The sequence below is a fragment of the Bipolaris victoriae genome (assembly GCF_000527765.1).
Source record: "Bipolaris victoriae FI3 unplaced genomic scaffold scaffold_121, whole genome shotgun sequence".
NCBI lineage: Eukaryota > Fungi > Ascomycota > Dothideomycetes > Pleosporales > Pleosporaceae > Bipolaris > Bipolaris victoriae.
The window spans coordinates 70,175-83,816 of NW_014575271.1; the positions used below are offsets into that span (position 1 = coordinate 70,175).

The 13,642-nt window shown below is 53.3% G+C and overlaps 4 protein-coding genes across 4 annotated transcripts; 3 read left to right on the plus strand and 1 right to left on the minus strand.

Moving 5' to 3' along the window:
* Positions 1–44: 44 nt before the first annotated feature.
* On the plus strand, positions 45–2,150 carry COCVIDRAFT_111447 (hypothetical protein; the record flags this gene model as incomplete). The annotated part of the gene is made up of 1 exon (XM_014696501.1): positions 45–2,150. One exon carries the CDS (start codon positions 45–47, stop codon positions 2,148–2,150), a length of 2,106 nt encoding a protein of 701 aa, XP_014551987.1.
* Positions 2,151–3,637: 1,487 nt separating this feature from the next.
* Positions 3,638–5,041, plus strand: COCVIDRAFT_111493 (hypothetical protein; the record flags this gene model as incomplete). Its single annotated transcript, XM_014696502.1, has 1 exon — positions 3,638–5,041. The coding sequence occupies one exon, from the start codon at positions 3,638–3,640 to the stop codon at positions 5,039–5,041; it is 1,404 nt and encodes a 467-aa protein (XP_014551988.1).
* Positions 5,042–7,049: 2,008 nt separating this feature from the next.
* COCVIDRAFT_111452 (hypothetical protein) lies at positions 7,050–9,852 on the minus strand (the record flags this gene model as incomplete). Its single annotated transcript, XM_014696503.1, has 4 exons — positions 7,050–7,391; positions 7,442–7,863; positions 7,920–9,258; positions 9,484–9,852. The coding sequence occupies 4 exons, from the start codon at positions 9,850–9,852 to the stop codon at positions 7,050–7,052; spliced, it is 2,472 nt and encodes an 823-aa protein (XP_014551989.1).
* A 2,254-nt stretch (positions 9,853–12,106) lies between these two features.
* COCVIDRAFT_41804 (hypothetical protein) lies at positions 12,107–12,865 on the plus strand (the record flags this gene model as incomplete). Its single annotated transcript, XM_014696504.1, has 1 exon — positions 12,107–12,865. The coding sequence occupies one exon, from the start codon at positions 12,107–12,109 to the stop codon at positions 12,863–12,865; it is 759 nt and encodes a 252-aa protein (XP_014551990.1).
* Positions 12,866–13,642: the final 777 nt, after the last annotated feature.

A 13,642-nucleotide genomic window follows, 5' to 3' on the forward strand; every position in this document is an offset into this window, starting at 1 on the left:
GTATACGACAAGACCAATAAATCAGTCTCGCATTCATCGCCACCATGGACGCCGACGGTGGCAAGCGGAAGCACAGCTTCAGACAGCAGCCGAACAAGCGCGCAAAGGTCGAGGATGGCAACGCGCTCAAAACGGGCTTTGGCGCGAAGATGCTTGCCAAGATGGGATACAAGGGCGAAGGTGGTCTGGGAAAGGAAGGAGCCGGTATCTCAGAGCCCATCCAGGTCGTCAATCGTGGCACCAAGGGAGGCATCGGTTCAGTGGCGGAGAAGAGTGAACAACAGAAGCGCGAGGAGCGGCGCAAGGCTGAGGAGAATGGCGAAAAGTATGTCGACACGTCTGAGGAGGAACGCGAGGAGAGGAAGAAAAGAAAAGCAAAGGCTAGAGGCGAGGCACGCACCGCAACTCCCCGGCCCAAGAAGACTTTGTACGAGTTGGAAGCTGCTGGAATGCATGTACCGCCCGTACTGCAGTCCATCATCGATGCCACGACAGGCGCATCTACTCCTGCTTCTGGCGTATCGCTTCGTGGCCCTGACATTGTTCCCTTTGAAAATTCGTTGCAAGCACGCGTGCGGAGAGACCTGAACAGCTTCTCGGAAGCCTTTGAGCAACTACAAATCGAATCGCAGTCTATTCCACCTCAGGAATATGCACTACAGAAGGAGCTTGAGGCTTTGGAACGACAAATGGACGAGCTTGAGGATCTGCATTCACGAATGCAATCATTGCGTATTGGTACATTTGGGGCTGTCTGCGAAGGGCTCAAGAGTCTGCGCGCTGCATATCCGTCGAAGCCACTGCATCGCGAGTCAATCGCTGTCATACATCCACACTTTTCCAAGGTCACGGCTTCATGGGACCCGCTCGAGGATGCGCTTGAAGATATGGCAGCAGCCTTTGCGGAACTGGCCAACATCATACAGCCTCGAAGCAGAAGAATCGTGTCCCAGGCCTACACTCATCCTTCAGAAGCATTGGTCAATCAGAATGCAGTTGAAGAGGAAGATACAATCAAGCGTGGAACTACATCAGCATACGAATCTATGATGCTGAAATTGTGGCTTCCTCCTGTCAGCTCAGCAGTGACACAATGGGATGTGAAGCATCCGCGTCCCCTATTGCGTTTGGTAGAAGTGTGGACACCGGTTCTTCCACCCTTTATAGGCAAACGAGTGCTTGAGCAGGTTACGCGGAAACTATCGACTTCTATTCATGAATGGAATCCTCGGAAGTTCAAGAAGAGCCCACACACTTGGGTGATTGAGTGGCTTCCGTTCCTCCGGCCTGCAGATCTGGATCCCAAGGGATCTGGGCTTGTTGCTGAAATTAGGCGCAAGATTCGTCACGCACTGCACTCGATTGATCTCTCCAAGGGACCATTGCCCGGAATGGACCAGTGGCGAAGGCTTTTTGGCAAGGGCGAGTTTGATCATTTGCTTACCTCGCATCTACTACCACGCTTGGCAGCCCATGTACGAGACTACTTTGAAATAGACCCTAACGAACAGCAAGACGTCGCACCGCTGAAGGCTGTGTTTGCATGGAAAGGGCTATTATCGAACGAAGCCATTGGCGAGTTATTGCGGGCGCGTTTCTTTCCCAAGTTTCTCGCAGTCCTTCATCAATGGGTGTCAAGCGAAGAGGTGGTGTTTGAGGAAGTCCGGGCTTGGCTTGGGTGGTGGAGGAACGACGTGCGTAATGAACTGAGTAACGTGCTCTCTGTGGAATTGGGCTGGGAGAAAGCATACTCGCTTGTAAACCAGGCAAAGAGACTTGGTGAGGCGAGGTTTACAGATCTCCCGACGCCTCAATTCGAGAGTACTGGACCGTCTGTAGAGACGGTACGACCGGCCAAACCAATCAACAAGGAGCCAGCACCATCTGCGCCGCCAGCACAAGAACACAGGTTCAAGGACACGGTAGAGCGATTTTGTGAAGAGGAGAATCTCCTCTTGATTCCGCTACGTGAAGCACACGAGCAGACGGCCCTACCGCTCTTCCGCATCACGGCAAGCGCGACGGGACGTGGAGGTGCGGTGGTCTATCTCAAGGATGATGATGTGTGGGTGCAGAACAAGAAAGATAAGAGCGTGTGGGATCCGATAGACCTGGGCGAAGTGCTCATTGCCAAGGCCGAGGGCAAGTGAAGCTGACGGCGTTATCGGTGTGCTCGAGGAGAGTTTGGAGTGGAAGATGCAATTGGGTAGTGGGATTCTGGCAGGGTAAGCCTCTATAGCCTCTGATGGGCAGATATGTGTGCTAGCATTCGCTAATCCAGCATCGGTCTGATGCATGCCTAGGCAGTGATAGTGACATGTCGGCACGCGGCCGGGCGTAGGTATGTACGTGGACTGGGAGTGGAAATGGAAGCGGCCGTCATCATGTTGACGGGGTTCAGAGCACTTGTTTCCCCTGACGACTTGCGTGTTAGTGACCCACCCGTGTGAAATCAGACGCGCGTAAGGCGTCCTCTTGAAGTGGCGGAGGCTTGCATGAATCGTTGAAATGCAAAAGATACAGCCAATGCAGCGTGTGGTCGCAGAAAGACGGCGGTGATGCGGTGGTGCGGGTGGTCAATGGGGGCCCTGGGAGCTTAGTACTGCAGGGCGAGTCGGTGAGGCACGGCACATGATTGCATGACAACGTGGGAAATGTGACGAGGATTGCGGAGAATTTGCAACCCACGAGGCCAGACGCAAGGCGTGAAGTGACAATGGTGGACTGGCGAGATGGTTGATGATTGAGATGCTGGCACTAGCACAGGCGAGGCGATGTGACTGCTAGTGCCATGGGCCGACGGTGTGCTGATTGGCTTGGCCGGGCGCTTAGCAAGGCTCTAGTCTGGCCAATGGGAGCGCGGGGGAGCAGGAGCATATTCTTCGACGCTGCAGGCACAGGGCACGCCGTTCATGCATGCGGACCGTCTCCTCCCGTCGACTGTGCCTCGAGTTGGCAGCAAGATCGCCCTCGGTCCTGGAGGCTGGGTTGCATGCACTTGTTTCAAGCCAGGTCGAGCGTTGGGGGCGAGGCGGATAAACATGTTTCTTCGCCGAATGCTTGTCTCGACGACCAACTGCCGACACATGCGGAGAGAAAAGGCCATGACGACGCCGGCACCACGCTCATGCCCACACGGAAAGCCTCATCACATTCTATTTTGGCAACAGCCACTCGGAGAGAACAAGAGCAATAGATTGGCATGGCAAGCCATTGCATTCATCGGCCTCGGTCCCGTCTGGGCCTAGCGCACAGCCAAGCGACCCCGCTCCAGCGGCTGATTGAGTGCATCCACTGGACGCCTGCATGTCGCTCAGCATAGCGCCCGCCCAATCACGCCCCCGCCTGGCCTCTTCCAAGCCATCACACCCAGTCGTCCGCCTCTTGTGCCCGACCACTTGCAGACCGCTGATCAGAGAGTACTTACCCGCTGCGAATCCCTCTTCATATCACCATGTCGCCTCCTGCTACGCTCTGCATTTCACCCGGTTCCTCACTGTCGGGAAGTGGGCAACCAACCTGTGTGACTGCAGCCCTAGATCATCGCTTATCCTGGCAGTGCGAGAAAAGATAGACGTACCCCCTCTCTTTCCTATTTCTTTGCTTATATTTCCTTGACTCCATCCCACCCGGAGCCATGCTCGAAAGGGCTCTTCCACCAGCCCTGTTATCCCTCCTCCTTGTTGCAACTGGTGTTTCTGCTGCACCCTACGACTTCACAGACAACTACCGCGACCCCGCCCCGGCGCCTGAAGACGGCCCTCCTGCTTCATATCACGCTATCCGAGACAAGAGTGTTTTACCCTACGAAATCTGTGGTATCGTTGGCGGCTACCTCTTCACAGTACTTATTTGGGGCGTCTTACTCCTCACTGTTGGCAGAAAGATGAGACGAAAGGCACTCGCGCCGCCCAAGGAGCTGGAGCTGGAATTGGAAAACAAGCCAACAAGACCGACCATCAAGACTCCTGGTCTCACATCACCCCCACTGTCTGCACGATCGTGGTTGAAGAAATTCAAGAAGAACGACTCTGTTCCCAGCAGCCCCCAAAGCCCTGTCGTCCAATCGCCCAATTCTTTTGATCAAAAGGTTCTCGACGCTCATCGCGACCAAGATCAAGCCGACATGGAGCGCCTCTATGCTGCCGTCATGGAGTTTGACGCAAAGAAACAATCCGCCAGAGCCAGTGTAGACGAGGCAGAGCCTCTCCCACCGCCTACTGACCGGAGAAGACCGTCGGCCATTAGTGTCGCACGTTCTCAAGACAACTACGATAGCCCTGCATCTCCTGTTCGAGCCATTTACCCTCCAGGCCACCACGATAGACCGACAACCGCATCAAACACACGTGACCGTCTCCGCGCAGAACAACCAGCCCCTGCAAGCCCCCGCAGCATCCTCTCCAAGCGCTCGCAAACATCAAATGCTACAACAAGCAGTAAGAATACGCGCTTCAACCTTAAGAATCTGCGCATTTCCGGCCCCATTGCGAAGTACCCTGGCGCAGATGATGACGATGAAGCTCGACGGCCTCTAACCCCTCGCTTCTACGCCCCTGGTGCTCCGCCATCGCCCCCAACTCAAACAAACTCGCCAACATCGCCTTATGACGCCGACGAAAGCCTGGATCAAGTCCAACCACTACCTCACCCCGCTCCCCATCGCCGCGGAAGCTCAACTACGTCCAACAACCTCGGCCTCACCATCTCCACCCCACCACCACCGTCGAAACAAAAAACCGCCACATCACCCAACCAATCCCTCCCGCTCCGTTCCTTTTCATCACCTCTCAACTCTCCTGGCATCCAAACCACGGTGCTCGACCGCCGCGTCGACAGACTGGCCTTGGGCACTCCCAAGACCGGTGTCCCTTTTACACCCTACAGTCCTTATATGCCATTTACGCCCGTCACGCCTGTGACACCTCATCTGACTACAAGGCGTGACCGCAAGATGGAGAAGAAGATGGACGCAAGGAGACGCCGTGGTGGAGAAGAAATGGTTCAGACGCCAAAGGAAATCTTCGGTGATGCTTATTAGTCTTTCTTTCTTGTTTCCGCGAGAGAAATGCCCCAAAGATGAAGAGAAGGATATGTGTGTATCAGGTAACTTTGGGGATTAGTATCTGTTAGCGTTTTTCTTTTTCCTCTGCTTTTATATGATGACCATCTCATTTCCTTTTTCCACAAATTGGAAATTAGGCAAAGGATGTATACCCACCCCTGCTTGATGGCCGGGCTGACGACGAATCTTTTTTTTATCTTTATTTCTTGTACCTATGTATGCATGTACGGTCTAGCGTCTTTTTTTTCGCTCGTACGTGTGTGCATACTGTTTTTTTTTAGTTGTATCTTTAGCTTCTTTTTTCCTTTTAGCTTTTAAGTAAAAAAGAGTAGACAAACTCTATGATCATGATGAATATAACTTCTTTTTGGATACGGGCCGACATGCCGTAGTCCGACTTCTAGCTATATCTGTGTTTGTTTGTTTGTTTTTGCGAAGGCTGTGATGCTGTTGCTGTTTAACATCCACAATAGGTGTTGTTGTGAGTGCTACGATCTGTTGTTGTACATCATCGCTGTACTTTCTTCAAGTTTCATCATTTCAAATATACTTATCATGCATATTTTTCTTTCTTCCCTTGTTATCAAATAACAAAGAGGAAATAAATATTCATTTTAACCCTTGAAAAAAATAACACGCAACACCAAATCACTTAGTTATAATTTAACAAAGATCATGTTTGGGAGTACTATATGTTTCCAGCACCCACTAACTACTTTATTTAAATTATTCCTTTGGTGTTTTCCTGATTTGTAAAGTAGAATAAGTGTGACTACTAACACAAGTGTATGATGTATCTTTGCTTTGCTGTATATTTCAATAACTATAGCTCTAAAGACTACAATCGAGAATATTACTCTACAATATGAGAGAGTTCATTTTCTACGTAATTGCAAATGCCAATCATTTTAGAATTTTTATAATGGACATCATTAAGAGCAGTGGATAGATATTTGAAATCTTACCGTGTATTTGCAAATTTTTTTTTTGAAATAGATGCACCCATCTCACTAGAGACAAAAAAAAAGATCAATGGTTTTACACCCATCCATTAATGTGTATAAACAAGCATCACTCCATCAACAAAGACTGAATGGCAGACAAACACCAGTATCAACAACGCTTGGTCCTATGTATAACCAGCCACGAAAAATTTGCATTACAAGTTCTCTTTTTAATTGGCCTCGACCTCACCACCCCGAGCGCCAAAACATGGGTGTACATGTACCAAACTAACCCTCCCTTCTACTACTACCTCCTCCTCGCCTCCCACCGCTTCTACCCCTCGCCGCTTCTCCTCCCTCCCCACCTTCCTCTCGTCCTGCTCCTAAACCACGAAGCTCCGACTGCAAGGATAAAAATCACCTTTCCCAACACACCGACAATACATTCTTGCTTCAAAGTCTACCGAAAGCACGCGTCTCTCCGAACCAACCTTGCATGGAAAAGAAGAAGATGAAAAGAAAAAGTAATAGTAGTAGAGGTGGACGAAGGGGAAGAATGCTGTCGCCTCACTTACATCATCTGAGCGACAGCCGAAGAGAAAATCCGAGTCTTGTTGAAAAAAAAGTCGAGCCGAATGTGTATGAAAAAAAAAACGAAAAGCCACGGCGGAAAAAAGCTGCAGCCGCTAAATGCAAAGATAATCCGAATCCGACAAATATCGCTTGTTGGCAGATGGAACGTTGGAATGCCGTACCTGTAGAATGGGAAACAAAAGAAATTGATGATGGCGATGATCGGATGAGGTAAGATAACTGACGCTAGGAAATGGACGCCATAAACGCCGTGCGCTGTATCGAGAGATACCCATGAGCCTGGGTTGCACTGGAGCTGAAGTCAAGTTTTTTTAACCACTTGTGGTTTACGTAGGAGTATGTTCAGATGTAGTTGCATGGTCGTTTGTGCATGGTATTGCGAAGAAAGCACCTGGAGGCGGGATATCTGCATTCCCATAGGTTCCGAGCTTTGTCGTCTTCCGCTCTCAAAAGTTTGCCAGTCCATTCCTTGAGTGGCGTTTGCTAAAGCGCTTCCTACCCTTTACTGAGTCAGTATCGCCTTCTTTGCGAAGATGGCCGTGGCGGGAGGCGGGAATGTTCACGCTCTCGAGGGCAGAGTCAGCTCCCAACGTACTGGTGGGAGTGGTGTGGTTTGAGACGAGCTCACTCAGACTTGCATCAGCAGAGTACGAATTCGACATTGTTTGTGAAAAGGCATAGTCCCGAGCTTGTTCGATGCTATCCAGCCATTCTTGGGTAGAGTACTTGCTGCCCTCGGGATCGCTGGTGGTGCTTTTGGTGTCTTCAAAGACATACTGCTTGTCTCGCTATAGTTTGTCAGCTGGGATTGCAATGTTGGAGGATCTCTACAACGTACTGTTTCTACGAGCCAAGCAGTAAGGCCCTTGGAGTCCTGGAATGATCTCCATGAACAGCCTGCTGAGAGCAATGATACCTCTTCCTTGAGCTTCTTGTCGTTTGTGCCTGCTGCGCACATGAGAACGCGAGCGTTGGACGTAATCATTACGAGTCGCTGTCGCTTCTTGACAGTATTTCCACCGAAAAAGCGTGAGAACTTCTTGGGTGGCTCTGCTGGCTCTTCCTTTGCGCCGACAACGTGACCAGGAGGATGCTGTGTGACAAACATGTTTCCAAGCTTCAATATTCGTTCGTCTCGCTTTGTGAGGACTGGAGACCAGTCGATGTCGAGCTGAGAGGGAGGGGGTAGTTCGGTGATGAGCCGTGGCTTTGGTCGCGCCTGGGGTTGACTGGGAGCTGTTGCTACGGGTGCGGAGGGTCCTGAAACGATATTAGTTGCTTCGTTGCATTTATATGAAGGAACCGATTATACATACCATTGAGCTTGATTGGTTCTTGTGGGGGCGCGCTGTAGGACTTGAGGCGCGGAGCCTTTTGCTTCCACAGCCCCTTGCCCCATTGGATACCATCAAAAAAGGCATGATTCTTAATATGCTCCATAGGCAGTCGTGTCAATGGATCCAGAACCAGCAGTCGCTCAACCAGGTCTTTTGCTAGTGGAGGGAAACCGTCTGGGAAGGAGTATTCGAGTCCGACAATTTTCTGAAATGTCATGTATTCGTTTGCAGCCTTGAACGGAGGTCTTCCGGCAAGTAGTTGGTAAATGATGCAGCCAAACGCCCAGAGATCGCTCGCTTTGCACGCATTCTTATCTGTGAGTAGTTCTGGCGACACATATTCCGCAGTTCCCACAAACGATTGCGCGCGGTCCGACTCGCTGGTATCTAGAGGGTCACTACTTGACCCGGCACCGTTTGATCTCTTCTGGTCTAGTATCTTTGCCGTACCAAAATCCGTAATCTTGACATGCATTGCATCGTCGAGGAGGACATTCTCAGGCTTCAGATCTCGGTGTATTACGCCTTTGTTGTGCATGTAGTCGATTGCGTCCAGTATTTGGGCTCCGTAGAACCGTGTGCACTCCACGTCAAATGTGCCCATCTTCTTGAGGAAGCCCAGCAATTCACCACCAGATGCCAAGTCGAGGACAAAGTACAATGAGCGCTCGTCCTGGAAGGTATAGTAGAGTCGGACAATGCCAGGGTGCTCCGTCAAGCGGTTGAGCGTATCCTTCTCAATGTTCACGTATTTGACCTTCTTCTCCTTAATGATATGGCGCTTGTCGAGCACCTTGATTGCGTATTCGCGCAGTGTCTGGCGATCTGTTGCTGCCAAGACAGTACTGTAGGAACCTTCACCCAATGTCCTACCAAAGTTGAAGTCCTTGACGCCCTTTTTCACCACGCGGGTGATTGGCCTGCCATTCTGATCTAGGTCCTGTCTAGTGCTCACAGCAGCACCCCGCTCTTTCCACTCCTCGCTACTTGAGAGCGGCCCGCCCTCGACGCTGTACGGAGAGCTGGATAATTGGGATGCCCCGGGATGGTGTGCTTCCATGGGCACCCGCCGCGAGCTTCTCCGAGGCGGGAGAGGCCCGTTGATAGCCGACATTTGTGCGGACTGGCGGTAGGGATCCCGTCTGCTGTGTTCTCTTGTGGGCATGGCACCCGGGGCGACTCGGGAGCTCGCAGTACGGCGAATGTCCGTGGCCATTGCTTCGTCGTTGTAGCGGTATGTGCCAGGGGCGGTGGTGGACGAGGTGGAGAGGTTGGGATGTTGGTACATGCTCGTGGACACGGGGCGTTCTCGCATGGGCTGCGACGTGGGCACGGCGCTGCGCTGCTGCTGCAGCAACGGGGCGGCGGCGTAGGCGGGATAGACAGCCTGATGCTGTGCTTGCTGTGCCTGCTGGGCCAGGGGCATCGACTGGCGGTGGGACAGGCGCGGCGAATGCGATGACAGCGACGACGTCTCTGCTAAGGGGGAGGGAAATGCAGCGGGCGAGCCTGAGGGTGACGAGGCATAGGCATTGTGGTTGACAGAAAGCGAGTCTGAGGCGGCGGGCTCCTCGTCTATGGACGCGTAAGATGAGGCGGGGTCGTACGAGGCGAGGGGCGAGTGGTGCTGGGGGTGCTGGAGGTACTGCTGCTGCTGCTGCTGCTGCTGCTGCCTGTCGGTGACGGTGGCCGAGGACGAGGCGCGCGAGGGCGGTAGTGGTGAGGGTGGTGGTGATGCTGATGCTGATGACGACGCGGGTTGCGGGAGCTGCGGCGGAGCGTCTGGGGCATCTGAGGACTGGGGGAGCAGCTGGGGGTTGGTTGGGGGAGGCGAGGGAGCGTCGTCGTCCTCGTCTGGATTGGCAATGCGCAGTCCGCCGAGCGTCTGCGACAGGCTCAGGTCGCCATTCATCGTGGCGGCCGGTGGGCTGCACTGGCGGTAAACGAGCGAAGGGTTGCAGGTAGCGAAGGGACCACCCGCGGCGCGTCAAAGGAGCCTCGATTAGCGTGCGGGATACGAGGGTGCAGCGGAGGCATGGCAGGGGCCCCAGAGGCCGGTCGATGGGTTGGGGGTGGATTGGGACGAGATGCGGCGAGGTGAGGTTCGTATGGCGCTGCTGCTGCTGCTGCGGCTGCTGCTGGCCGTGGTGCTCCCAGACGCTCGGTGATGCCATGTCTCGGCAAATGGCTGACGGCCTGACAACACCTCGACCACACCATGCGCCGTCTATCCGTCTACTCATCCATCTCTCTCCACCATGCACGCCCACCACGTCTGCCGGTTTTCTGCTGCTATCATGGATGCCCACGAGCACCAGGTACGGCGAGGAAGGTACGGCGTCATGCATCGCTGTTCGCGCAGCACTGCACCGCCCATGGAACTTCCCGAGACCCTGTGCAACACCAGGCAACGGCAATGGAGAGATGGCCATGGATAAGGCAATGGCAATGGCCGCAGCAATAGCAATAGCAATAGCAATGGCATTGGAAATGCCAGTGGCTCATGGCCAGCGTACAGCACGTCTCGAACCAGTTCCATCCGGTTCACCACCATGCTGAGACCCTTCGCTGTTGGACCCTAGAATACCCCTTTGCCAGACCCCTCAGGCGATTGCCGTTTGCTCGTCCAAAGTTGGCTCATTATGCTACGTTTGCGCCCATCAGAGCTTGCCCTGACTCCAGACGACGTTGACGAGACATTCCGCCGCATCTCCCTCAAGCAGACACCAACAGCACGACAACACTGGGCAATGCGCCCTCACGGACAGCCCGGCCGGCCCATCCTGCGACGTGGCCCGCAGAGGTCTACCCGTGATGCCATCACTGCCCCCGGTAGCATTCCCGCCTTGCAGCCCCAGCAAGCCGTCTTCGATTCTGTCAATGAGGAAGAGCACGTGCACAACCAGCAACAGACTGTACCACTAGGCCATGATAACAGCCATGCAGCTTTGCCCCACCACATGCCTGAGGGAAGTGATGAAGCAGTTCCACCAGTCTCGCCGGTATCACATACCATGCAGCTTCCATTCCGCCCTAGGCCGGACGGCCAAGCACTAGACACACACATCACTTCTGATGAACAAGGTGAGAGCGCTTCCAATCTACCCTCAGATCCACTACCTGGCGCCGCAACGTCTGGACCCACTGGGACTATCGATAGTAGTAATGGACAACCTGCACGATTGCCCTCAACCGACTTTGCTAGCAACACCCCAGGGTTGCGAGGTGGTGGAAGTCTAGCAGGTATTGCTCAAGGTCATAATGGTCGTCGAGACATCATCCGTGAGCATTCGCCATTACATCAGGTACAGAAACTCGCCTCACCTGCCCATCAAGTGTCCCCAGGAGACCCCACCAAATCACCGACTAATCCTAGCTCTAACAACTCGACCTTCCGCTCAAATGGCTCCTTGACTCAGACCCCGAGACGGACACACTGCCATTCCCAGAAGCGCCTGCCAAATAGTGAACCGCGTCGCAGTAGTGGTCTTCAGCCAGCTATTACACGAAGCCTGTCATCGGGAGCCACGCCATTGTCCAGTGTCGCAAGTCTAAGCGACCCATCTGACGACGTGTTCAGGACACGAGCAGTGCCAGAACACTTCACCAGACGCCACAGGGACTCTTACAGCTTGACCAGCAATGATCATTCAACACTTGATCCAAGGAATTTCTCAAGCACTGTGGGAGGCGTGAGACAATCGGACCATACAAGCGTGAGACCCCGAGAGCGCGGCAGTGACGCTACCAGCGCCAGTACAGGTTATTCCTGGTATGGGTCACTTTGTTCGGACACGCGGTTCCCAAGTAGTGAGCATTCACGAGATGGTGCATCTCCTTCTCCTCAGCTGGATGGCGTCAGGACCAGGCCACATGGACCTTCGCCTCTTCCGTCTATGCCATATACACGGATGCAGAATGATGGCACCTCCTCGTCACCGACATCAGGCGACTCGAGGCAGATTTCAGGAGGCTATGTCGAAGCTGCCACTGCTGCCGTCCATGATTTGCAATCACCTCTGGATCCGTATGCAGAGCACTATCAGCGTCGTGTACACACTCAGCATGCCTTGCTCAACTCTCCTACGTATGCCAACCCCGCCAATCCCTCGCTCTCTACCAGGGGTAATTCGCCCACTTTTCTCAGGCCAAGTCCATCGCTCAGGATGGAACAACGCTCGAGTGAAAACGCACCAGTTTCAGTGGCAGTCAATCATGGAGATGCAGCCCGTTATGGCCGAGTGCCGGTGCACAGAGCGGCATACCAACGCTTGCAGAGTCCACCTTACACCACGTACTCTGGCGCTATAGGAGGCAGTGAGATGTCATCATCCCGTTACAGTGCGGTGCCGCCCGCGGCCCCGCATGATGCATCCAATCGATCTCGCGATTACTCTGCGCATGGTTCGGCAACGACGGGTATGCCACGCGGCGGAGAGGTCTCTCGTTCAGCAAGCACGCTACACATGCACCCGCTGCAACACGAGTTTCAGGTGCAGAGTCACCACGTCGTTGTCGAGGCCGAAGCACCGAGGTGGTCACCACGACAGCCATCGGGCCAGTATAGGGCCGAGTTTGCAAGCCACGGGCCTGTAGGCATGTATCGATGGGGATCTAGCTCTCTGAGCCTGCAACCAAGGCGTGATGGTCCTCTGAGTGCTCTTGCTTCGTTTGAGCAAGGCAGTGGGACTACGAGCAGATACACGCAGTCGTCACTCATTCGAGCCACGGCGGCAGCAACGGGGCGGACGTATCGGCGGATTCGACCAGAACAGCGTGATCAGGAGAACGATGGGGATGGCATGGTGATGCGGCGCGAGGAGGCCAATGTGGCTGCGCGGTATGGCGATGAGGAGCAGCACCGGATCATGATGAATGAGACGCCGCCGAGAATCGGGCGTGTTGAGCGCAGGATGATGGAGTAGGTAGGTGGACGGGGTAATGTTGCAGTTGAATAGAATGGGACATTGGATGATTGGATGATTAGTTGTGGTGGTGGTGGTGGTGGTGGTGGTGGTAATAGTAGTAGTGACATTGAGTTAGTTCATGGCAGGATTATGTCTTGTTCACTGCTAGTCAACAGATCTCGAGTGTAGAATTTTCTAGACATTAATTGGTACTGCTTGTTATGGAGAAAACCAAATATGAGGTTTCTTGAAGCTAGATGTGCTGCGGTCTACAGAGAGGACGAGTATAGCGTTGAAGCCGGGCATGGTGTAGGTTGATGTTGACGAACATGTTCTTGTTCCTGCCAAGCGTACCCACTTTTGTTATGCCGTTGTCTTACCGAGAATTGTGACGGAGAAGGTAGTTTGGTACACTAAATTTTCGATAGAGCAGAATGAGAAGACGATCCGACAAGTCTAGTGTGGCTACACTGATTTGTGTTACTTACCACCACATGACTTGTCTGGAACGTGCTGAGCGAGGGGTATGTTCTGCGTCGTTTGTGAAAGCAGTAACTTTGGACATGTCACTGTACATGAAGATTGAAACAAGGCGCGGGAGTCATTAGGCAGCCAGCTGCCTGTTTCGGGACCATGTACGTACACGGTGGCGTGCATTGGGGAAGGAAGGGCATGACGATATATCAAGCGTGTTGGCAGTCGGCTATGACTCGAACTGGGGGCGAACACGTCGATTCTGCGTGCGTGCCGGTAGTTGGATAGCCCCGAAGAAAAAAACCAGTCCAACTGCATTTG